Source organism: Leptonychotes weddellii, chromosome 6, assembly GCF_054177405.1.
Source record: "Leptonychotes weddellii isolate Sample4059 chromosome 6, ASM5417740v2, whole genome shotgun sequence".
NCBI lineage: Eukaryota > Metazoa > Chordata > Mammalia > Carnivora > Phocidae > Leptonychotes > Leptonychotes weddellii.
Genome location: NC_138374.1, coordinates 24,167,364 through 24,193,481, shown reverse-complemented (window position 1 = coordinate 24,193,481; position 26,118 = coordinate 24,167,364). Strand labels below are relative to the sequence as shown.

Here is a 26,118-nt window from a genome sequence, read left to right as displayed (position 1 = left end):
CCCATCGGACAATCTGGAGATGTTCAGGCCTTAGGGTTAATTATGTAATACCCTGTTCCATCCACTAGTTGGCCTCCTGAGCCCATTCTGTCCCTGAAGCCATGTATGGGCTAACTGGGGGCGATTTCTCTATCATAGACCCTACACTACTTCTACCCCTCCAACTATTTCCCCATTTTTCCTCTTTTCCCTGAATGCCTCCCATCTACACATGGCCCTTCCAGCTGCCGTAGGGACGCATTAGCCATACATCCCTGCTAGTTGACCAACCATCTCAGATCAGGTTTTCCTGACTCATACTGGAAATCCTTAATGTCTTGCCTGCCTTGCTTATTTCCCTTTGATCAAACATGGAGAATTCTGATTGGGGTGTAACTCCCACAACATGACCCTTAGATCTTGAGTCCCTGGACCCGTTCTCCGAGGCCTGCTAGTTGTTTCAGCTCAGCTTTCAGACCAAGGCCTTTTGTGGGCCAGAACAGTAAACTTTCTTTCTTACCACACCCACTTTACGCCCACAGGAAGCACTTACCCACCCCATCTTAGTCTCTTCTATGCTGTAAGGATCCAGTCACCTTCAGAAATTCACAGCTTCTGCCTAGCTGTATAATTTCAGACACATTACTTAACTTCTGAATGCCTCAAGTTCTTAGCCCATGCCTGGCATATGGCAACACTCAGTAAATGTTAGTTGTTGTTGTTGTTATAATTGTATTTTTAAAATATCAATATGTTCATATAACAGGTATGACCCACTTCAAATTTGAGTCTAAAAAAATCATGTTTCTCTCTTTAAAAAATTCTGAGTCTAAATTCAGTTTATTTTTAAAAGATTTTATTTATTTTATTTGAGAGAGAGAGTGTGTGTGCAAGTGGGGGAGGGGCAGAGGGAGAGGGAGAGAATCCCAAGCTGACTCCGCGCTGAGCACAGAGCCCCATGTGGGGTTCAATCCCATGACCCTGAGATCAGGACCAAGCCAAAACCGAGAGTCAGACACCCAACCAACTGAACCACCCAGACACACCTAAATTCAGTTTATTTTTATACCTGTTTTATTTTAGCTTTCTTTTCTTTTCTTTTCTATTAAAGTAAGCTTTATGCCCAATTGGGGCTTGAACTCATGACCCTGAGATCAAGAGTTGCATGCTTTACCTTGTGAGCCAGTCAGGTGGCTCTATTTTAGCTATTTATTTCTTAAGTAGTACACCCAGAAAAAATTCCCAAAAATGTCAAAAGGCTCACCACTTCTCCTATTCACCCAGTTCACCTTAACAGCTCTGCATAGACAGCACCATACATAGACAGCACACACACCATAGACAGCTCTCTTAACAGTTCTTTCCTTAGATATAAAATATTTCCATCACTATGAAAAGTTCCCTTTACCCCATTGCAATCAATCCCCTTACCTAACACTTAGCTCTGTCCAACCACTGACCTGCTTTCTGCCACTGTGATTTTGTGGGGGTTTTTTTAGAATTTCATATAAAGATTAGAGCAGAAATAAATGATATAGAAACTTAAAAAACAATATAACCGGTTGGTGAAACCAGGATCTGGCTCTTTGAAAAAAATCAATAAAATTGAGGGTTGCTGGAGGGGAGAGGGGTGGAGGGATGGGGTAACTGGGTGATGGACATTAAGGAGGGCATGTGATGGGGCGCCTGGGTGGCTCAGTTGTTAAGCGTCTGCCTTCAGCTCAGGTCATGGTCCCGGGGTCCTGGGATCAAGCCCCACATCGGGCTCCCTGCTCAGTGGGGAGCCTCCTTCTCCCTCTCCCACTCCCCCTACTTGTGCTTTCTCTCTCGTTGTGTCTCTCTCTGTCAAATAAATAAATAAAAATCTTTAAAAAAAAAAAAAAGGAGGGCATGTGATGTAATGAGCTCTGGGTATTATATAAGACTGATGAATCACAGACCTATATACCTCTGAAACCAATTCTACATTATATGCTAATTAATTGAATTTATTTTTTTTAATGATTTTATTTATTTATTTGACAGAGAGACAGCGAGAGAGGGAACACAAGCAGGGGAGTGGGAGAGGGAGAAGCAGACTCCCAGCTGAGCAGGGAGCCTGATGCGGGGCTCGATCCCAGGACCCTGGGATCATGACATGAGCTGAAGGCAGATACGTAATGACTGAGCCACCCAGATGCCCCTAATTAATTGAATTTAAATTAAAAAATGTTTTTTTAAAAAGATTTTATCCATTTATTTGACAGAGAGAGCACAAGCAGGGGGAGAAGCAGAGGGAGAAGGAGAAGCAGGGACCCGATCCCAGGACCCTGGGATCATGACCCGAGCCGAAGACAGATGCTCAACCAACTGAGCCACCCAGGCACCCAATAAAAAAATGTTTAAAAAATTGATAAACTGGGGCTCTTGGGTGGCTCAGATGGTTAAGCATCTGCGTTCGGCTCGGGTCATGGTCCCAGGGTCCTGGGATCGAGTCCCGCATCAGATCAGGCTCCCTGCTCGGTGCAGAGCCTGCTTCTCCCTCTCCCTCCGCTATTCCCTCCACTTGTGTTCTCTGGCTCTCTTTGTCAAATAAATAAATAAAGTCTTTAAAAAAATTGATAAACCTCTAACCAGACTTATCAAGAAAAAAGAGAAAGGACTCAAATAAATAGAATTTGATATAAATGGCATCACAGTATGTAGTCTTTTGTGTTTGACTTCTTTCACTTAGCTTAATGTTTTTCTTTCTTTCTTTTTTAAGGTTGATGATGTCGACAGTAGGTGGATGTGAGACAGGTTGGGTCAGGGAGGCCCTTGAGAAGAAAGTCAGGTGTAGCCCACAAGACAGAGACAATCCTTAGCAGGACTGGTGAGCAGACGGCATGGCCAAAGCGAGGGCGGCTTCTCTCTAGCCACTTCCAACCTTCCTTTTAGTACCTACATCTGGTGGGGCTGCCCCATCTTGCATAGCCTCCTTCTGACCTGCGCTGGTGGCTTAGACAGCAGGGGTCACTATGGGCTCTTGGTGGAGCCATGGCCTCCATGAATTCATTTGTCCAGTAACAGTTAACAAGTGAAGAACTGAGGGTTCTTCAAAGATGGCTCTCAAAAACTTTGAAACATAGTTTAGACTCTGAAGAACCTGTGGAGAGTTTCGATTTATTTTTTCCTGGCTCCCAGCAACACCCTCTCCCTCTGCTAACTCCTTAACCAGTGGTTTTCAAATTACAAGATGCAGCCTATTAGTGGGTCATGATGGGCATTTTTTTTTAAGATTTTATTTATTTATTTGACAGAGTGACAGAGAGGGAACACAGCAGGGGGAGTGGCAGAGGGAGAAGCAGGCTTCCCGCCAAGCAGGGAGGAGCCACCCAGGTGCCCCATGATGGGCACTTTTTTTTAAGTAGTCTCCACCCCCAGTGTGGAACCCAACGCGGGGCTTGAACTTATGACCCTGAGATCAAGACCTGAGCTGAGATCAAGAGTAGAATGCTTAACCAACTGAGCCACCCAGGCACCCCATGATGGGCATTTTTAAATAATGAAATACAGTGGAATAAAAATACCAGACACAACATGGAAAGGATATGTATGTTTTGAAAGATGTTGTTTCCAATACATGTGTATGTGTGAAGTTACAACATAACATGTATTTCTCCTTGTGTGTCTCAATCAAAAAATTATGAAAGCCACTAACATTGATATTTCTCCTGGGGTTGTAGCCTCTTCAATCTTCTGACTCTCATTAATAGTTCCCAAACTCTAATGAGCAAAAGAATCACCTGGGAAGCTTGTTGAAAGTGTAGTTCCCAAGCCCTACCTACCTCTAAATATATTCAGTATCAGAAGGCTGGCGTGAACCCAGGAGACTTCATTTTTTTAAAAGATATTTATTTATTTATTTATTTATTTGAGAGAGAGAGAGCACAAGCAGGGTGAGCAGCAGGCAGAGGGAAAGGGAGAAGCAGACTCGCCACTGAGCAGTGACCACCCCCCCTCCCCAACTGATGCGGGCTCGATTCCAGGACCCTGGGTTCATGACCTGAGCCAAAGGCAGATGCTTAACCTACTGAGCCACCCAGGTGCCCCAGGAGACTTCATTTTTAACAAGCTGGAGATGACAGTGTAAATGGTCTATGGACCCCAGTTTGAAAGGCCCTGCTTGACCTCTCCTTGGCCAATTTCATCCACAGCCAAGAGTTCAGCGGTATCCTCTACCCGGAGAGTTGAAGGCAGATTGACAGCCTGAGTTTTAGACAACTGGTTATTTTCTGTGTTCTGTCACTAAATTGGCTTTTCTGCTTCTACCTTCCGCACCCTCAGATCCTGCATGTCCATGTCAGATCATCTCCTTTCCCCGGTATTTTTACTGTTTTGGTTTTGCTTCTATATTTCTTCCTGTGCCTTTGCTGGTCTTCTTCCCATACTTCCCACCTCTTTAATGCTATTGTTTCTTAAAGTCCTGTCCCTGTCCCTTACTCCATCTCACTGTATACTCTTTCCTGGCTAACTTTCTTTCATGATTTCACCTGTTACTTCTATTTGGCTAACTCCAAACTACTTATCTTCTATCTTGACCTCTGTTCTCTCTTCTTGCTCATATTTCCAACTTCCCACTGGACTTCTCCACCTGGCTGATCTGAGTTACAGACAACTCACATTCAGGTGTAGAAACCCTATTAGTTTTGATCACCTATTAGTTTTGAACATTTACTGATTACAAAAATAATTTTTAAATCACCCATATTCTACCATCCAAACTGTTAGCATTTTTGTTGTATTTCCTTCCAATGTTTGTTTTCAGCATAGTTTTCTTCCATATTTTTTCCTCTAGAGAAAGTTTACCAATATTCTATCTACAGTCTTTCATGTTTTTGCTCCACAAATCTGAGACCATACTATACATAGTCTCATATCCTGCATTTTTAAAAGTTTACATTCTATCCAGAGCACTTCCTATGTCATTAAAAGCATTTTTCCCTGGATTCCAAAATCTTGTGACATCAATTTTAAAATATCATGAAAGAAAATTTAAAATACTTCTAATTTTTTTCCTATAATATCACCCACCCCATCAAATGATTTCACGTTTTAGTGTTTCTTTTCAACTTCAATCTTTAAAAACATCATCACTGGGGCACCTGGGTGGCTCAGTCATTAAGCGTCTGCCTTCGGCTCAGGTCATGATCCCAGATCCTGGGATTAAGTCCTGAATCGGGCTCCCTGCTAAATGGGAAGCCTGTTTCTCCCTCTGCGCTCCACTCCCCCTACTTGTGCTTGTTCTCTCTCTCTCTCAAATAAATAAATAAAATCTTTTAAAAAAGATAAAAACTGAGGTAACTGAGGTAATAGGATAGATACAGTTTTAAATATTGTTTTCTTTCACATTATTTTGCAAACATGGTTTCATGTTTCTCCATGTTCTGGTGGCTGTAAGCTGTTTTATACTATTAAGTGTTTAATAATTTAATCACCTACTGACATAAGTGTTTCAGTACATACAGATTTTTTTTTTTTTTGCCTATATCACTGGTTTTTAAGTTTCTAGGTGAGGGTTTGGGTCAAAGCATACCAGCTGACTCTTGCTAAGTATTACCTATGTGTGCTTCTAGAAGGATTAAATCAATTTACCCAGCCACTAGCCAGGCGTGGATATATCTTTTCCCAGGGCTTTGACTGGCGTTGGGTATTTAATTTTTACTTGGTTTAATGGCTGTTAATTGGGACCACAGTATACATATAGTCTTTAATTTGCATTTCCATAATTACTGAGGAAGTTGAGTCTTTAAGATATATATATATTTACTGTTTGTATTTCCCCTAGATGCCTGTTCAATTCAAAGCAACAGACATACTCTGAGTGCCGTCTATGGGCCTAGAGCTGTGTGCTTCCCTCAAGGATGAGTGCCCTAACAAAAATGACCTTTTAGGATAGGGTGGGGGAGCCAGGTAGTACAGAAAATATATAATTAACTTTACTCCATTGGTGGAAGCACAATACCAGCAGGCAGTTTGGGCAAAGTCCTGTGGGTGGAAGACAGAGAAGGAAGGGTTTGACTCTGTTTGAAGCAGGTTAGGCTTTTGCAGGTCAAGTGCTTTAGAGCTAAGGCCAAACAAAGAGTAAGATTTGTCCAGATGAGAAGATGTCTGGAGAGATAAAACAATGTGGAGAGAAGTAAAGGGGTTGAAAAACATGAAATATAGTATTAGTTAATGGAGTTGTGACTTTCTAAAGCTAAAATGTGAAACACTGGGACGCAAAGGGATGATGGAACATTGGCTGGAAAGGAAGAGTCAGGGCTAATCTCAGGATTCTGACCTTTGCCCTGAGAATTTTTTTGTTGTTCTTAAAGAGGAATGGCATGAACTAACTTGTGTTTTAGGAAGATATTTCTGGAAGCTAATGACAGATGGATCTGGAGACACTGGAGTCTATAAGATGAGCATATCTATGTTTTACCCATTTATCAAGGGTCATAGATAGGACTAAGGGTAAGCTTTTTAGGTAGTATGCACATTAACTCTTTATCTTAAAACTGTTCCCATTTTATAGCCTTCCTTTAAATTTTTAAAAAATTGCGTTAAGATATATGTAACATAAAATGTACCACCTTAACTATTTTTAAGTGTGTAATTCACTATTGTTAAGTACATTTCACATTGTTGTGCAACCAGTCACGAGATGGTGACTTTCTTTTAAGTTAATTTAGTTCAGTTTTATTAAAAAGAAATTGAGGGACACCTGGGTAGCTCAGCTGGCTGAGCGTCTGCCTTCAGCTCAGGTCATGATCCCAGGGTACTGGGATCGAGCCCTGCATTGGGCTCCCTGCTCAGTGGGGAGTCTGCTTCTCCCTCTCACTCTCCCTCTGTGCTTTCTCTCTGTCAAGTAAATAAATAAAATCTTTAAAAAAAATAAAAAGAGGGCGCCTGGGTGACTCAGTTGGTTAAGTGACTGCCTTCGGCTCAGGTCATGATCCTGGAGTCCCGGGATCGAGTCCCGCATCGGGCTCCCTGCTTGGCAGGGAGTCTGCTTCTCCCTCTGACCCTCCTCCCTCTCGTGCTCTCTGTCTCTCATTCTCTCTCTCTCAAATAAATAAATAAAATCTTTAAAAAAAATAAAAAAATAAAATAAATAAAAAAATAAAAAATAAAAAAATTGAAATTTGTACAAATTTAACTTTTTTGGTAATAATTACTGATGGCTGCTTAACACTTTACATTGTATAACGCTCTTTAACATATATGATCTCATTTGATCCTCATAAACATCCTTCTAAGGTAGATATTATCCCCATTTTACAGATGAGAAAGCTGAGGCCAAGAGCCAAAAGACCAGACAAGCTTGGGGTGTGTGTTTATCCTGGAGAAACAAAGAGTGTCACCCAGATTTATAAGCTGAGGATTTCACCCATCCAATCAGTCATGCAGCAAATATTATCTGAGTACCTAGTATGTGCCCAGGGTTAGGAAAATGATGTTGAGCAAAAAAGACATATTCCCTGCATTTATGGAGCTCAAGGACTAGTGGGGTAAACAGGCATTCATCAAGAAATCATAAGGGGCGCCTGGCTGGCTCAGTCAGTAGAGCATGTGACTCTTGATCTTAGGGTTGTGAGTTCAAGTACCACACTGGGTGTAAAGATTACTTAAAAATAAAATCTTTAGGGGTGCCTGGGTGGCTCAGTCAGTTAAAAGTCAGACTCTTGATTTCGGCTCAGATCATGATCTCAGGGTCCTGGGATCGAGCTCCCTATCTGGCTCCGTGCTCAGAGGGGAGTTTGCTTGAGATTCTTTCTCTCTCCTTCGGCCCCTCCCCCTGCCCCTGCTTGTATGTGCACATGTGGGCATGCTCTCTCTCTCAAATAAATAAATAAATCTTAAAAAAAAAAAAAAACAGGGCAGGGCACCTGAATGGCTCAGTCAGTTAAGTGTCTGCCTTCGGCTCAGGTCATGATCCTGGGGTCCTGGGATGGAGCCTGCATTGGGGTTCCCTGCTCAGTGGGGGGTCTGCTTCTCCTTCTCCCTCTGCCCTCCCCCCGCTCCTGCGTGCTTTCTCTCAAATAAATAAATAAAATCTTAAAAAAAAATAAATACCACTTCTTCCAAAAAACCTTTAAAAAATAAAGTAAAATCTTTAAACTTCACAGGGAAAGACAATGTAAAATATCCTCTTTTGAGAGCAGCTCAGGACCACGTATGCTTATGCTATATGCATTTGTAAACCTTCCAAAATGATTCACCCTATTTCCATGTGTCTGTCTAATCCACAATATCCTCTCCTTGACATTATATGATTTGTATACTGACCCCCAACCTTGTGAGGTAAGCAGGCAAGTATGACTGTCTATATTTTACTGATGAAAAATTCAAGTCTCAAAGACTCGATAACTTGCCTAAAACCATATGACTAGTTAATGGTGAAGCTGGGATTTGAATCCAGGTCTTGTAATACCTAGATTGTTATTCTTGTAGTATTCATTCTTCCATCTATTCATTCATTCATCAAATATGCACTGATCATCTTCTGAGTGTCAGCCTACATAGGGAGCAGTCAAGAGCCACAGAAGGGTTTGAAGCAGGAAAGCAGCATGATCCAATTTAGATTTTTTTTTAAAGATTTTATTTATTGGGGCGCCTGGGTGGCTCAGTCATTAGGTGTCTGCCTTTGGCTCAGGTCATGGTCCCAGCGTCCTGGGATCGAGCCCCACATCAGGCTCCCTGCTCAGCGGGGAGCCTGCTTCTCCCTCTCCCACTCCCTCTGCTTGTGTTCCCTCTCTCGCTGTCTCTCTCTGTCAAATAAATAAATAAAATATTTTTAAAAAATTAAAAAAAATAAAGATTTTATTTATTTATTAGAGAGCATGAGGAGAGCATGAGCAGGGGGAGGGTCAAAGAGAAAGGGAGAAGCAGGCTCCCCGCTGAGCAGGGAAGCCCTACACAGGGCTGGATTCCAGGCCAGGACCCTGGGATCATGACCTGAGCCAAAGGCAGATGCTTAACCAACTAAGCCACCCAGGTGCCCCTCCAATTTAGGTTTTAGATGAGAGGGCAATGATGGTTTCCAAAATATGGTCTGGGACCACCTACTGGGTCTGAATCTCTAGGATTGGGGCTCAGGAATGTCACCATCAGCCAGGTTTGGGAATTCCTTTCCAATTCTAATGCAATGAAGAGAGAGAAGCACTGTATTAGAGAAGGAGGTGGTGCAAACAGTTAACATGACTAAGGTAGGGGCTGTGGTGAGAGCCAACCAGGTGAGAAGTCATGAAGTACAGGGACAAAGTGATACACTTGAGGATCATTAGAAAGCATGGGCAGGGGGTGCCTGGGTGGCTCAGTCGTTAAGCGTCTGCCTTCAGGTCATAATCCAAGGGTCCTGGGATCGAGCCCCACATGGGGCTCTCTGCTCCGCGGGAAGCCTGCTTCTCCCTCTCCCACTCCCCCTGCTTGTGTTCCCTCTCTCGCTGTGTCTCTCTCTGTCAAATAGATAAATAAAATCTTTAAAAAAAGAAAGAAAGAAAGGAAGGAAGCATGGGCAGGACAGTGGCTGCGGTTCAAAGAAGTAGAGCTGGGATTCCTGCCTGGGGCCTCAGGCTCTGGAGCCTGTGCGGTTTACTGCACATAGACTTTTATAACCATGTCCCGATTTTAAATATCTATATTTACATCTCTTGGCCCTTGTTTTGCAAATCTCCATCTTATTTCAAACTGCCTTCAAGTCTTGTATTTCTCCCTCACTTTCATAAAGCCTAGGAGAGACATTAGGGACAGACAAGGCCTTAAAAGCTTTAAAATATTTATTTCTTTGGGGCTGGGTGCCTAGGCAAGGAAAAAATAGATTTAATTAGACAAGCACAAACTCTGGGAGAGAATAGTAAGATACTGGGGAGATGCACTGCATCTCCCCTTCTATAAACCCTAGAAGGCCTCCAGAAAACCTGAAGACAATAATCCCAGAAGCCCAGAGGGTGACCGTAATTCCTCTCCAAGGTTATTACTGAGTTTCAAGCTGGAGCAGTTCAAGAATTCAGGAAACTGTAAAGAATCCACAACAGCCTCAACTACCATCTCCCCAAACATCAACATCAACAACCTTGACAATAAAATTTTTAAAATTCAGGGCACCTGGGTGGCTCAGTTGGTTAAGCGTCTGCCTTCAACTAAGGTCATGATCTCCGGGTCCTGGGATGGAGCCCCGCATCAGGCTCCCTGCTTAGGAGGGCATCAGCTTCTCTCTCTCTCCCGCTGCTCCTCCCCACTCTCTCTCTCTCAGTTTTTTTTTTTTAAGATTTTATTTATTTGACAGACACAGCAAGAGAGGGAACACAAGCAGGGGGAGTTGGAGAGGGAGAAGCAGGCTTCCCCCTGAGCAGGGAGCCCGATGTGGGGCTCAATCCCAGGACCCTGGGATCATTACCCGAGCCGAAGGCAGACGCTTAACGACTGAGCCACCCAGGCGCCCCAATAAATAAAATCTTTAAAAATATATTAAAAGTAGTCTCCTTCCCACCCGCAACCACAGACCTGAAGAGGGCAGATGGGACTATGGGGGATTCGTCTGCATCCGGGGTCTGGGTTTCCCAGGGTCTCAGGGAGACGAGAAACTGACACCCGAATTTCTGAATGCAGGCATCAGAGGCTGAGGACGCCTCCACTCTCTCCTCACTGCCAGGTAGGTCAGGATTAAAGCGCACTCAGCCAAAGGCTATGGTTGGCAGTACAGGGGCTTAGCCAAGCAGGTGGGCGGGAATGGAGGTGTGGGAGAAAAGGATGGGAAAGTGGGTGTGGTGGGATCCTACCACTGGCATTTGGGTTGGGGTGTGAGAAGCACCTGGGGGAGGTGCCCTGGAGGATGACCAATCAGAGGGCGGGTTGCGGCCCAGGGGCAGGACAGGGGCGTATCTTGGTCGAGATTGGATAACGGTCTGGAGCTGGGAGGGGCCGCGCGCCGCCCCGGCCCGCAGCTCTGCAATTCAGCTTCATATACCGCAGCGGCGGCGGCGGTGGAAGTCGTCCGACTGTGGCGCACGTGCCGGAATCTGACGCTCCTCGCTTGCCGCGGAGTTCTTTGCCTGGGAGTTCCGCGTGCGTTTCGTCCTGCCCCAAAGTTCGCTCCATCCTCGGTGCCCCAACCTCTTGCCCAGCTTCTCAAGCTCCGGACCTCGACGTCTGCAGAACGAAATGGTCACAGCCATGAATGCCTCGGACGAAATAGAGCAGATATTGCAGCCTTACAACTTCGAGCTGTTCCAGGACATGAGGCCCCTTTTGGAGGAGTACTGGTGAGACCTGGGGAAGGCGAAGGGCCGTGCCAGGGTCCTGACCTTGATGACTGCTATGGGGGGGGGGGCGGGGGGAGGAGACACTGGATGCCTGCAATGATTTTCTTAAAGAGCAAAGGTATCGGGCTCCTCTGTACTGACTCCATATCCCTGTTGTCCAAGGTGCAGTTAGCGTGGCATCTCAGAGATTAGACCCGGAGGAAAGAAAGAAAGAATGAGAGAGAAAGAGAAAAAGAAAGAGACAGGGTGGAAGGGAGGGAGAAAGGAAGAAAATGGGTTGAGGAAAGTAGGAGACAGAAACCCAGGGGAAAGAGTGTAGTGAGAAATGATCTCTGAGGAAGGGGTTGACCTGAACTCCTACTCCCACCCACCTTATAGACGACTCTCCTCTGTCCTTTGTGGCCGTGTGTGCAGGCGTGCAGGCATAGTGCTGGTCCCAGGGACAGTCTGCCTTTACATTTATCACGCTATTCCCCAAATGCTCCATTGTCCCCGCTGTGGAGAAGGAGACACAGGGAGCTCTTTCAAGATTTCCCCAGGCTCTTTGATCTTGCCCTAAAGCTCCTCAGAGGTGTTTGTGGGCTGATTTTGTGCTCCAGCCAATTTACCATAACCCAACCAGGCAGAAACTATTGCCACATTCTTCTTATACCAGACCTCTGGGTTGGTTCTAGGCATGGACACAGCAGCTGTCACCCACTCAAAATTCCACTGAGAGCAATAATCACAGAAACCTTGAACACAGCCCCTGTCCTGCACTAGGTACTTTATATACCTTAACACTGTCAGGCGAGGAGTGTTATTTCTCCTTTATAATAAAGAAACTGAGGCTCAGAGAACTAAGTAGTTTTTTCCCAATGTCACACAGCTAGTAAGTGGCAGAGCTGGGACTCCAACCCAGAGCACTCACCTTGAGAGACCAGTGGGCATTCCTGTAACCAGCACCTACCCATAAGCCCATCCCCTCTGCCTTCTGCCTGCCAGGGCAACCTCATTCCTCATAGCTCTGGTCTACCTGCTACTCATCTTTGTGGGGCAGAACTACATGAAGGCACGGAAGGGCTTCAACCTGCAGGCGCCTCTAATCCTTTGGTCCTTCTCCCTTGCACTCTTCAGGTAAGACCCCCCTCCCCCCAATCTCCACTCCCTGCCTATCCTGTAGACCCTAGACCCTCATTCTATCCCTAAAACCTTTCTGGAAACCCCAAGTGAGTCAATGCCCCAAGTTGCCCTCTAACTCTTTCCCTAGCCCATTCCCTCAGCTCCAGCTCCCTCCCCAGCTTCCATCCTCCTCCCACATTACCCTGTTTACTTTCTTCCCCAGGCCCCATACAAGCAGCCTCTGCTCTCTCTCATGAGTCCTCTTGTGCTTATGGAGTCTGTGTACTTTTAACAATTTTCTCCAGCCTCTAATGCTCTCAGAATCTAACACCCTCTCCCCCCCCAAAACAAAACAAAACAAAACACCCTCTCCCAAGACCTTCCAATAACTTCTGTAGCCCCTCCTTCCCAGATTTCATTCCCCAAACTCCTTCCATCTTCCCAATCCCGTTGCCCATCCCCTCCCACGTTCCTACCCATCCCAAGAACCCTAGTCCCTAACTCAGTTTTCAGTCCCATCCTCCAGCATTCCCTGGTCCTTCCCCAGCCCTAATCTCCTCTAGATTACAGGTTGGATCCTGGCCCCAGGATCTCAGAAGCTGTGACCCATTCTGCTGGAAGGGGGAAGTGGTGGAGCTTGGGACAGTGACCTGCCAGGCCACGGGGGAAGGGTGAATTGGTGCCTGGGGATGACCTTACACCCTTTTCCTCTATCCCATTTCAGTATCCTGGGGGCACTGAGGACATGGGGCCATATGGCTACCCTGCTACTTAAGGGGGACCTAAAGCAAACTGTGTGCTTCTCCATCTTCATCAGCACTCCCATAATCAGATTCTGGTCCTGCCTCTTTGTTCTCAGCAAGATCATTGAACTTGGTGAGTGGCAAGTCTTTGTCTCTCTGGTGCCCAGTCAATGGCATCCCTCCTCAGGAACCCCCCCCACCTCCCCCATCACATGGAGAGTCCCTTCCCCACCCCTGGGTCCTAACACCTCTTACCCAAGCCCCTCTTTAAATTATTTGCCACAAAGGCCCTTCTCCATGCCCTGAGAATTCCCCCTATGTCCCTCTGTTCATCCTGGAGGGTGGTGCCAACACTGGGTGGTGTGCCAGCTATGACCCCCATCTCCCAGGAGACACGGCCTTCATCATCCTGCGCAAGCGGCCGCTCATCTTTGTGCACTGGTACCACCACAGCACAGTGCTAGTGTATGCGAGCTTTGGATACAAGAACAAGGTGCCTGCAGGCGGCTGGTTCATGACCATGAACTTTGGTGTGCATGCCATCATGTACATCTACTACACTCTGAGGGCTGCCAAAGTCAAGTCCCCCAAGTGGTTACCCATGCTCATCACCAGCCTGCAGATCCTGCAGATGTTTATGGGAACCATTGTTGGCTTCCTAACTTACATCTGGAGACAGGAACAGGGATGCCACACCACAATGGAACACTTCTTCTGGTCCCTTGTCTTGTATATGACCTATTTCATCCTCTTTGTCCATTTCTTCCACCAAAGCTACATAGTGCCCAAAGTCAAAGCCAAGACCAAGAGTCAGTGAAGGGTTGGAGAAAAAGGAGCCCCAGGCTCTCTCCCTGCCAAGGCACCAAAGGGTTGAGCTTAGGTTTGGGAGAATAATTAAGATGCCTTCCCTGCATGGTTTTTCCCATGGGATCTGTGCCCCAAGGTGGCAGGAAGTTGTGTCAGCCGTGGGTGGGGTGTAATCTAGTACTTTGATGTTTCTGTTTTTAATGTGAAGGCCAAGCAAGCCCTGGGATGGGGGTAGAACTGAGAAGGATTTCCAGAGCTGAATTTATATTTCTATCCAGAAATTTTCTTACTCCATTTTTAAATTAAAGATTTCAACAAGTCTTTTTTTGGGGTTTTGAGATTTGGGGGAAGAGGACTGCTGTGATGGGAGAGGGCTGCTGGCAGCAGGATGATCACTGAGTGAGAAGCCTAAGGTGTGATGAGAGGCACACACACACACACACACACACACACACACACTCAATAAGAATTCTAGGCCTGGTAGGCACTTAATAAATGTCTGTTACAGACCAGAATTTTATTGCTATTAGAGACCCAAGCCCCTCATAGGAACAGTGAGAAACAGGTGCAGAAAGGCGGTGTAACTTATCTAAGGTCATAGGCTTCCTAAGTTGCAAAATTGACACCTGCAAGCAAGCGTTCCAGACCAGAACTTCCAGTTATCCTGCATAAGACCACGAGGTGGCGCCGCAGCACCAGCTTTGGCCAACGCTTGCGAAGTAGCTAGTCCCTAAGCCACACCTACATACTCGCTCGCAGGTGCCCCCCCCGCCCCCCGCTCCAGGAATCCCCCAGCTGCCCCATCCGGGTGTTGGGAGCTGAGAGGGGACTGAAACCCTAGAATCCCAGGCCCTCACTTCTGTCCTGTACACCCAGCTCTCCTTTAAACATGGGGTAGCCTGAGGGGAGGGGGCTCAACCGCAACTCTGAATCATCAGGCCTTTGGCAGTCCGCGCACGTTTATTTCATTTATCTTTGAAAATGGGGGAGGGGAGTCTGGAGAAGGCGGGGTGGGCCAAGGGTCACTTGGCCCCCGGGGAACTGGTCCCTGTTCCTGGCCTTAGTCCCAGGGGCGTGGACTGTGTGTAGGGTGTGTAGGGCCCAGTCCATCCCTCAGGGCCGGCAGCGGGGAGGCTCTCTCCTGAGCTGGCCGCCCACCCCTCCGCCCTCCCCGAGCTGTCCCAGCACCCCTCTCAGACCCCGGGATAGGGGCAAGCCAGTCAAGACGACCCCAGTCCGGGGAGGCTGTGAATTCTCGCCCCCGCCCTCGGGGATGGTCGACGGACCGGGCCGTTCATACGGGCCGTTCCACGGCGTACTGACACGGACTGAGGTTGGCGGCCGGGGGCGGCCCGGGCACGGCGGGATAGCTGAAAGAGGCGTGCTGTTTGGCCTTGAGCCTCAGGCTGGCCAGACTCGAGTTACACGGGTCCCGATATACGTAGGGGGAGGAGGCGGCTGCAGCTGCGGCTGCAGCGGCCGAGGCGTAAGGGCAGGACACTGCCCCGGAGGACACTGCGGCCGGAGCCAGCCCGGGGGGCCCCCCGCCCAGGCCCTGCAGGGCCCCGGGCCCTGGCACGGTGCCCGGGGCGGCTGCGGCCGAGGGCACCATGGAGGCGGCGATGGAGCTGGGTGGCGAGAAGACGGGCTGCGAAGCCAGAGGCCCCACGTTGACTGAGTTGAAGGCGAACGGGAAGGTCTTGGCGGCGAGTGGCGGGCCGAGCGCCTTGGGTGGCCAATTGCCGTACGAGTAGCCGGGGTACACCTCCTCGTAGGGCGGCACCAGCCCCCCTAGTGGCGCGGCGAAGCCGCCCTTGCACAGCTCGGCTTGCTGGCTGCGCTCGCGCTTCCGCCACTTGGCGCGCCGGTTCTTGAACCACACCTGCGGGCGTTGGAGAAAGGCTGTCAGGGCCGGAGCCGGGCGGGGGGCCGACCTGGGTCCGCGCGGCTGGCGGCGGGGTCACCGAGACCGGGGTTCGGGCCAGGACCGCGCCAAGGATAAACAAAACGGAAGCGGGGCAGCCAGGGGGTGGGAGGAGCGCGCCGAGTCAGGAGGCTGAGAACAGGAGTGGGCGGCACGACTGAGTCAGGGGCTACAGGGTCGGGGCGGGGGGCGCGTAGGATGGAGTCAAGGAGGGGTGAAGAAGAGAACGGGAGACAGTGCCGGGGGGAAAAGGAACGAGCGGCCTGGAGCGACAGGGTGGAAGGAGTCAGAGCAGAGGCCGGAGGCTGTGCGGGGCAGCCCACGGAGGCAGGGGCACGTCGGGTGTTGGGCCGAGGATAGGCAGTCGGGGGGGAAGCGCAGGCTGCTGGCTCCAGGGCAGCTCGCTGAGCGGCCAGTGAGAAAAAGGCCCGGGGCCGGAGCAGGAAGGCGGGCGGGGGCGCGGGGCAGGAGAGGGTTGCGGGTTTGGGAGGGCCGTACCCGCACGCGGGCCTCGGTGAGGTTGGTCCACACCGCGATCTCTTCGCGCGTACTCATGTCGGGGTAGCGGTTCCTCTGGAAGGTCGCCTCCAGCTCCTGCAGCTGCTGGCTGGTGAAGTGGGTGCGCTGCCGCCGCTGCTTCTTCTTCAGCGAGCCGTCTTCCGGGGAGCCGCCGGGCAGCGAAGCCGAGGCCTTCTCCGAATCTGGGGGCCGAGGTGGGGGCAGGTCACAGGGTGCCCAGGCCTGCGCGGATTCCGCGGCTCAAGGACCTCCTCCACTGACCCCTCACTCCCACCCGGCCTTCCACTGCCAGATCCCACCCCCAGGAGGGACAGAACTGTTCTCTCCCCTACCCCCAGTAGGGGGTGCGCTCACCACTGTGCTCTGGGCCCTTGCAGCCGTGCTCTGGGAGTGGCGGGTGGGGAGTGCCCGCATCTGACAGCGAGAGGGCGGGGCTCCGGGCCTCCGCCTCGCTAAGCAGGCCGAACTCCATGGAGGGAGGACTCTGGAAGGGAGAGAAGACACAGGCCAGGTTGTTGGGGATAAAATCTCCCGGTTATCGGGTTCCCAGTAGTGTTTCCCCTCAAGTTCACTGCCCCTTTCTCAGCTACCGACATAAAGCTATCCCTGTGTGGGGTACCCTAGGATAGAATAGGGAAACAGCAGCCTAAGGGGAGAAAGATGTGTACCCAGGGGTATTATGCACAGACATGCACACTAGACTGTGTTTTGTTCACTGCTGGGCACCTAGCTAGAACTCTGCCTGGTGCCCAGTTGGTGTTCAATAGATATTTATTGAATTAGCTAAGGAAAACCACGCTATTGCGCACCACATACTGTATACCACATCCTCAAAAACTTCAGTTTCTTCTCACATGTATGTCCGGTATCCACACAAACTCATACATGCCCCTCAGCCCCTCAGCCAATCACACCTGAACACAGTCTGTTACTCTCCGGTGGGACAGATTTGATTTTGAAGCCGACCCAGTATGTCTCGCATGAAGATAACCACTGCTATTATTTATGAATACTTACAATGTGCCTTTACCTCATTATCTCTCTCCTCACAAGAATGCATCGATATTAAGTATGATCACCCTCGTTCAGGTGAGGAAACAGACTTGAAGTAACCACTAAGGTCACAGAGCTTAGTACGTCGTGAAACCGGGATCTGAACCAGGCCTGGGAAACTCCTAAGCTAATGATTTTTCTTCATTTGCTTTTTCCATTTGTTTTCCTTGGGGCCCTACCCAGACACCCCCTCAGGGACTGGAATTTGGGGCTAGCCTCAGGGATAGAAGTCTAGCTTGGCCTTGCTTGGGTCTGCTTCAACCAGGGCAGTCCTGCTTTTGCTTGTTTTGTTTATGCTTTCTAGGGAGATAGCATTTGAAGAAAGGATTCCAGGATCAAAAACAAGTTTGAAAGTCCCTAGGCCTTCTGGCCTTGTCCGCTTCTGTGCCCGTGCAGACACACCTCACCCCCTTAACAGTTCCACCCATGCCAGCCTCCACTGCCCCCCCCCCCCGGGCCACAGCAGATGTGAGCTTCTTAAAGCCACATTCCCGCCCTTATTCCCTATCCCAGGAGATGACCCAGCTCCCTCTCCAAGTCTCCCCAGTAGGGTCCCCCTTCCTGCTGGCTCTCCCAAGCTTCCTCTGGTGGGAGGAGGAGAAAGGGGCACTAAGTGAGGCTCAAGAACTCTGGATGCCTCTTGGTCAGAGGAGAACCAAAGGAGTCTAGGTACAGAGGAACAGGGGTAAAGAGCTGGCTAGGAGGGGTCCATCTGCCTCTCCATTAACAGGGACTTAATGCAGGCTGTGCAGGGTGGCATTAATGTGGTGGATTAGCCTAGATTGAGATGTGTGTCACTTGGCTGTTCTGAATTTATAAGGAGCCTCTCTCTGGGAGGCGCAGATGGGCAGCGGCCTGTATTTGCACATGGTAATGCCCCCGTCAACCAGCTGAGAGAGGACAGCTGCCCCCCCCAACCTCTCAAGTGAGATTGGGGGTGCAACAGAGGTCAAGGCAGGAGGTTGAGAAGCAGTCCCTGTTCTTTTTGCAGGGGGTGGGGTCTAGACTTGAACCTTTTTCTAAGGTTGGAGAGGCAGGACTGAAGGGAACCGGGAAGGAGAGAAGTCAGGCTAGGGGTGGGGATGCTCAGCTCACCTCCCCTTCCAGGTCTCTGGTCAGGAGTTAGAGGCTTGGGGCTGGCCCAGCGATGCTCTGATAGAAGGGACATGCCCTTGGGTGAGACCTGTGGCAGCCTTGACTAGTAGTTCTTCCCAAATAGCTCAAAAGGCTTAGAACTGAGAGCTGGAAAAAGGGGTGTTCTCAAGTCTCCTCGTACTTTATACCCAAGATGCTCTCAAAATGCAAGCCATGCCCCTGGCTTCTCCAGAGGCCATGGGAACAACACCACTGGGAAAAAAGGGACAATTTGGTTCACCTGTAGAGAAAACTAAATCCCACCAGTGCCATTTGTCTTTCCAGTCTGCCTTGGCTCCAGATTTCCAGTATTCCAAACTCCCCTTCCCCCAGCATTCCGTACCTGTATCTCCGTTTCACCCTCAACTGCAGCAGAGGGAGGCAGGGTGGAGAGAGATAAGGGCCAGAGTAAGAGATGAGGCCGAGAAAGCAGAGTTCAGGCTGTGTATTCCCAGAGACAGACAGACACACATGCAGACACACACGAGCCCCCACTCAGACAAAATAAGCACTTGGACTTGGAGCTAGAGGCATACAAACACATACTCTCCCACACATGCGCTCCCACATTCAGGCAGACAGACCCACACCGTCACACAGTCTCCTCTCTCTGTGACAGGGACAGCTGCCTTGGCTGTTTTGGAGCTAGCCATTACTCTCCCCCCCTGCCTGGCCCCCTGAACCTCAGCTCTCAGTCCCAGGAACTAAGGACTCTGGGGGGGAGGAGGAGGCCAAAGGGGCCAGGGGAGTGGTCTATACTCAGTGGCTGCTGGGGAGACCCTGTTTCCCTGGGTGGGGAGAAGTCTGAGGGAAGAGGATGGCTTGGGGGTAAAGGGTGGAAACTGCCCAGGCCCCTCCTAGGAAAGTAATCTGGAATAGCCAAGAAGAAAATAGGTTTGGAGACAAAAGATCTGGGTTCATGTCCTGGCTCCCCAACTTACTAGCTGTGTGTTCTTGGCAAAGTACTTTACCTCTCTGGACATATTTTTTCATCTCTAAAAGGGAGATCATACTCCCTTCCCTACCTACCTCTAGTATTGTTATAAGGTTAAAATAAAACATAATGTAAAAATGAATGGGGATAAAACTCTATCCAAGTTGCTTTCCCGCGCCCCCCTCCCCATTCATTGAACAGATGTCTATTTGGCACCATCTATGAGCTGGGCATTGAGTAAGGCACTGAGGATAGAGTGGTAAGTAAGATCTCATCCTTATCTCTGCCTTTGCTTGAGTTCACCTTCCTAGACCCTGTATCACCCAGTGAAGAATTCCTCTGGTGAATAAAGGTGAGTTCGCTGCATTTGAGAGTGGGATGCAAAGGTGTGTTGTGAATACTTGGCCCTGAACATAAAGGAGGGCCCAGCCAATAAGGTAACAGCAAAATGGGCAGAGTAACCGAAGCTGAGAGCCATGGTAAAGGGAAGAAGGAAACCTTCAGGCTCTTGACCAGTGTAGTAATAGTGGAAAGAGGGGTTGAGGCCGAGAAGAGCCCTGCCTGCGAAAATGAAAAGGCAAGAACACCACAGCCAGGCAGGCAACAGAGAGATAGACGGCGGGAGCACAGGCCTCCAGTGGACTCGAGTCCGGGTGGGCTAGCCAGGCAGAGGCTGGGGGTGCCAGGCTGTTGTCTGAGCTGGAGACAGGCTGGCTGAGGATTAAGCTCCCCCAAACTGTTGGAGGTCAGGAAGCTGGGGAGTTGGGACTGAGGCCAGGGGCTTCGCCTCACTCGGTGGACAGGGACAAGCAGTAGGTCTGGAAGCTGCAGGATTGGTTGATGCTGGTAGGAAATACCAGGCAGGGGCAGAGAGAGTCAGGAGATAACAGTGGGGTGCTGAATCCAGCTCTGGGAGGGGCTGCCGGTCCCCCCTCCAGCCTTCCTGACACACCGTACTGGGGATGTATGGGCCAGGCTCCATGGTGTCAGGGTGACAATCCCCACACTGGGAAGAAGAAAGGACCTGCAGGTGTGCTTTGATTCTTTAGTAAAAGCTGGCATTACAGGAAGCCTATCATGGACTGCAGGAAGAACAAAACATTCAAGATATATTAAGGTGGAGAGCACAGGTTATCCCAGGTCAGAGAGGTCAGAGAGGGGAAGTCATGGTTTCCAAGGGACCCAAGCTCATGGCAAGAAGGCAACTGCCACGTGTGCCCACTTATGCCCTGACGCCAAAGGGGCAAATCAGGGCCTCAGCTAGAGAGCTCCCAAGTAGTTGCAATAATGATGCCTGGGCAGAAGGTGTACCCTAGACCTGAGATAGGAGAAAACCCTTGGAAGATGGAAGGGATAGAGTCGTGGCACCATGGCTCAGTTCAGCAAGTAGCAAGTTGGTGATAGAGTATAAACCAGGGCCCTTCACTGGCATGGAACCCACCTAGAAACCTGGATCTGAAAGTAAGCCCTTTAAGTTCATTAGGGATGCTGAGGACCCAACTTGTCTGGTCTGCCGAGCTGCGGTGAGCAAATGGGCGCAAATGAAGACAGCTATAGACGAAGGTCACAGACCCAAGAGGAAACCCTAAGACTCGAGTGGAGGCAGCAATGATTCTATGCAGTTAATTTATCAAGGGGTAAATTAGGGATCAGAGAAATGGGCCCCCACACCCACCCCTCCCCTTCCTCCCATCTTTCCTTCAGCAAGTGTTAGGTGCTAGGACAGATCCCCAAGAACGGTAAGGCACAGACCCTAATTTCTAGGAGTCTACAGTCTGGGAAGGTAAATAGGATGGACAATGATGGGTTAAATAGGCCTAATTCTCACATTGTGGGGGGTTAGAGAGATGGAAGCCCACGTAAGGTGATATCAAGTTATGGGGCTCAGAGAATGTAGCACATGGCAGAGCTGGGAACCAGGGAGGCAGAGAAGGAGCAGAGGCTTCTAAATAATAGAGCAGTACTGGGAATGAGCTGGCAGGTTCCGAGGGCAACAGGCAGTCTCAGGCAGCCAGGGTCTCAGTGTGGGCAATGGGAAATCATCAGAGGAAAACAGGTCAGGCTGCAGGAGCCTCCAATGAAGGGCATGGGGTGGTGCTTCAGGTCTGATAGAGTCTAAGCTAGAGCATCTCCAGCTTTTCCATCAAAACCTCCTAAGACCAGTAAGAGAGAACATCACTCTGGGAAACTGGGAGCACAACCTCAAACAGCTGCCACCAGTATGAAATTTCTTTGAGATCTCCAGCCTTACGTTAAAAATTGAAGCAAGTTTTGCATTCTATTCCACACTTAAGCATATTTATTTTGATATAAAAGTAAAGTTTTCTCTCCACGTCTCCAAGTGACATCTTCAAGTGACATCACCACACCAGGAAGATGGGGCACATTTCAGCTGCAGCATCATGCCCCTTCTACTCCTGACCTGCCTGCTCTCCCCATCCCCCGCTTTTGAGAAGCAGTACTCTAAGCAGTGGGAGTCGCTGGAGGCTTGTAGGCAGGGGAGAAACATAAGGGCAGCGGCTCTGGGACCTTTACTTGGCCGTGGTGAGCAGAATGGATTGGGCAGGGGAAAGGTGGGAAAGGGGGAACTTAACTGAAAAGTGTAAAGAAGGCCCTGGGGAGGACAATGGAGAAGGAGTAGAGAGAATTTTGAAAGCAGCTCTTATTCCCCCCACTGCCTATCTTCTTTCCCTTTCTGTCCCCATCACCCTCATCGTGGGTCCCTGTGCATGACCATGGGCTAGACACTCCAGATAATCCCAAAGCTCAGGACCTAATGGATCTTTCAGATTAGCTGCCTTCTTCCTCCCCACTCTCTAGGATGCATCATTTGGAGCGAATGGAGAAGAAAAGATCTGGGTGGCTCTGTCCTTCTCTCATGCCTATCCCCAGCTCAGCTCCAGCCTGCCTCCCTTTCCCCTCCTGGACCTGTGTCCCAGGCCCATATTCACATCCTTGAGCAGGAGGCAGGCAGAGATCAGATCAGGGTATGTGGCCTGGTGAAGGAGTTAAGCATTTGGGGAGCTCCCTAGAACTCTTCTTGGAGAGGAGCAGGGATAATGGCTGACATTGGAAGCTTGGGATAGGGTGTTCCATCTGTCACTGAGAATCTTCCTATGAGAAGCTATCAGGCTTCTCTAAGACTTGAGACTCCATCCTTCCAAACAAAGATTCTGTGGTTACAGAGAACCTACAGTTTGGGCATAATAATAGCAATAATGTTTCTTACTTCTGTGGTGTTTCTCCATTTGCAAAGGGCTTTCAAATACATGATTTCATTGAACTCTTACAACCACCTCGGGTAGCAGGAATATCCATCCTTATTTCACCTCTAAGAAGATAAATTTGTCCAAGGTGACAGAGATTGAAGAAATTTGAATCCAGTTCTCCTAAAACCAGGGTCTGAGCTCTTTCCATGCCTTGCCCCCTCTACTCCAGCAGCCATTTGTGGTTCTGACATGCACTGATCCTCCCAAGCCCTGAAGGATTCCATTTCCACTTCCTGCCTCTGCCTCCTCTCTGGAAAGCTCTGGAAGTTTGCTGCCCACTGTGTGCCAAGGAACATTTTCCTATTCATCTTGAGTTTGCATCACTCCAGTTCTACGAGGCCCCCTCATCTCCCATTTCAGGATTTGGGGAGCAAACAAATCTGCTTATCTAGGCCTTTCATTATTTGTGGATTTCCATCCTGTTTCACCTTCCAGAGGCCTAAGCTTTTAAGTTTGCTCTCTCTAGCAGCCCCTGGCTCCCCATTCTATGGATCATTTTCTGACCCTTCTCTGGGTCCATAACATTCTCCCTAAGAGCCAGTGACCAGGCATGCACTCAGCTACATGGCTTTATGCAAGGATGAGAGAAAGTTCTGTCTTTTGTTTCCATTCATCTTTATTATAAAGCCATTACTTTTTGGCCTTTTTGGCAAATGCAGAACTTTGGGCTAAGGTCTTCAGGGAACCATCTGCAATGCCTTTGCTATTCCTTTCCTGACTCAGAGACTTTCATTTCACCCATAATTTCAGTGATTTTCAAAGGTGATGGGAGCACAAGCCCCTGAAAAGTGTATCAGAATATGGTAGGAGTAATTGGGGTGTACCTTTATATTTATCAAAAGGGGGCAAGGACAAAAAAGGTTGAGAAACAATGTCTTAGCCAGTGATAAGCAAACTTTAAAACTGAGGAATGGAGGTGAGAGTGTGGGGAATACATATTATATGTCATTCATGGGTGGACGGTGAGAGAGGTTGAGACCCACTTGTTTAGATTACTGATCGCTAAATACATCACCTTGCACTTATCCCATGAAAACTCAGTCCCCAGCTGAGTTGTTTTGCTTACTTACACAGACTGGGAAAGTTCTGTCTTCTCTGTTCCCTTTAGCTTAACTGGGCTCTGGTTAAAGAGATGGGGTCAGGGTGGGTGGTCACTATATGGATCCAAAGGAATCAGGGCCCTTTCCCAGCTACAGAAAAAACAAAAGGGACAGTTGGGTAGGGCTGAGACATCCTTCCCAACCAGTCTTGGAGGGCCGTCTAGGCCCCATGTTGACCCCAGAGTCTGGATTCCATGTGTCTCCTTCCTCTCAACCATCAGGGTAGTGTTGGGATTGGTGGGGTTGAGAGAGCCAAAAGGGAAAAAAACCACAGGGTTTGCTTTGCTAAAGGGCTGCAGTTTTCTCTTTGGGCCTGGGATCCTGCCTCTTGCAGGGAAGGAGCCTTTAGCCCGCTGACAACCAGGTAGGAATTCAGGGCTATCTGGTCAGCTGTATTGGAATTAGGGGTTGACTACGAGTTTGTGAGGAAACTGAAGCTGTCAGGGAGGCTTGTGTTGGACTCCTCCTTAGCCTCCCATTGCCCTTGTGGTTCATTTTCCCCTTTCCTTGTCTTCTACTAGTTGTCCTGCCATGGGCTTTCTCTCCTCAAATTTGGATTCTAGAAGTGCCGGGTGATGCTCAGATCTAGTCTGGGTTGGAGGGTGAATGTCCCCCAGCGCCACTGCACTCCAAGGCCAGGCCTTTATTCTCATTTGCCTGCTCCTGGCATCCCCTCACCCTCACTCTGCAGCCCCTAGGAGCAGAAACTAGTTTGCAAAGTGCGAGCCGGGATCTGAGGCGACCCACCAGAGCGAACCCCACTGAACACGCAGCTGGGCAAGGCGCGGCCGGGTACATGGACATGCCACTCGGCCAGGGACATTCTGTCCGCCCCTGCCGGACACAGCGCCTGCTCCGGAGAGACCCACCTAGCCTCCCCGGACATTCTGTCCGCTCTGAGCCCCGCGCGCTGCGGACATTCCGTCCAACTCCATGCGGCTCCAGGCCGAAACCCATCCGGGCCCTGACACCCCAAGCCCGACTTGCCAGCCCCGCCGCCTAGTCACTCGGGCTGCCCAGCTTTGGCCCGGCGGCCCGCACAGCGGCCATCTGACCCGGTCGCAGCCAGGCTCCCACAACACGGCTCCTATCCAAACTGCGAAGCGGCTGGGAAGAGAAGCGTGTGTGACCAGACTCACCCCGGCTCGCAGCCCCTAGAGTCTGAGCCCTGGGCGAGGGGCGTCCGGAGCCGCCAACTGCCCTCACGCTGTGCGGCCGCCGCCAGCTCCCCCCGCTGGCCAGGGCTTCGGCAACCCCTTTAGCTCCCTGGCTGCCTGCCCCGCGCCCCCGAATTCCAGGGCGCTTTCTGGTAATGATTTTCCGACTCTACTCCCTGCTTCGCGGAGCTCCTGTCCTGGCTTCATGTCTCCGGCTTCCTTCTGGATCCCTTGAGTCTCCCTCTTCTCTGTCCCCCGAGTCCCGACGCTGAGTTTTCCTTTTCCTAAGTGCTGGCCCCGGGTCTGCGGTACGCCCTCCCAGTCTAGACCCGTTCCCCAGGCACCATTACCCAGTTCAGCCACCCAGGTCCTGTTTTAGGGATCCCGAAGTTCGGTCGTGGCCCCTCGGCCCCATGAGCCCCTGTCCCCGCATAGTCAAGCACTCACAGTGAGTCCCGCAGCAGGCAGACTCCCGGCAGCGGCGGCGGCGGCGGCAGTCTGGAGGGCAAGCAGGGGCCAGGGGCCGGGCACCCGGCCGCGGTGGGGGCCGCCCCCCTGCGCCCGGGCCGCCGCTCCGCTCCGGCGCTCTCCGACTCGCAGAGGGAGAGAGTGAGCCTCGCGGCGGACTGCCACCCCCCGCCGGAGCCCATTCACTTTATGGCAGCCCAGGGCGCCCCCAGCCCGCCGCGGCGAGCCTCGCGCGTCGGGCCCCGCCCCCTTCCAGCTGCGCCGCCCGGGCTCCACCCTTTCCAGCTGTGAATTTTCAGGCCCCGCCTTCGGGGGAGGGGTCCGGCCGGCGAACCGCCAAGAAGCCCGCCCCTTGGCCAATCGGAGGCACTCTTCAGCATTGGGCCACGCCCCTCCCCACGTGGCTGAAACCTCGCCGAGCGAGACCGTTTTGGCAGAGCCAAGCGGGCTAGAGTATAGTGGCCCCGGTGGCCCCGGAGAAGTGGGGCCAGGCCGCCACCCTGAACGATGTGCAGTGGTGCTGGGGGAATAGGGCAGCCCGAGCGCCAGGTGGGAGGGCGCACGGGCCGGGAGAGGCCACCGGGTTTCAGCGCTTGGTTGCCGCTCACGTTTCGCAGATTTTCTCCACTTGTCGCTGTCTGTCTCTCCGCGCCTTTGTCTCTGCTC

At 50.3% G+C, this 26,118-nt stretch overlaps 2 protein-coding genes across 2 annotated transcripts; one reads left to right on the top strand and one right to left on the bottom strand.

Annotated features, from left to right (window-relative positions):
- The first annotated feature begins 10,241 nt into the window (after positions 1–10,241).
- On the top strand, positions 10,242–14,133 carry ELOVL3 (ELOVL fatty acid elongase 3). Its single transcript, XM_006731072.3, has 4 exons — positions 10,242–11,243; positions 12,228–12,359; positions 13,069–13,220; positions 13,477–14,133. The coding sequence occupies exons 1-4, from the start codon at positions 11,143–11,145 to the stop codon at positions 13,902–13,904; spliced, it is 813 nt and encodes a 270-aa protein (XP_006731135.1). The 5' UTR covers positions 10,242–11,142; the 3' UTR covers positions 13,905–14,133.
- A 702-nt stretch (positions 14,134–14,835) lies between these two features.
- On the bottom strand, positions 14,836–25,674 carry PITX3 (paired like homeodomain 3). The gene is made up of 4 exons (XM_006731071.3): positions 25,432–25,674; positions 16,692–16,821; positions 16,317–16,519; positions 14,836–15,776 (listed from the first exon to the last, which is right to left on the bottom strand). The coding sequence occupies exons 2-4, from the start codon at positions 16,807–16,809 to the stop codon at positions 15,189–15,191; spliced, it is 909 nt and encodes a 302-aa protein (XP_006731134.1). The 5' UTR covers positions 16,810–16,821; positions 25,432–25,674; the 3' UTR covers positions 14,836–15,188.
- Positions 25,675–26,118: the final 444 nt, after the last annotated feature.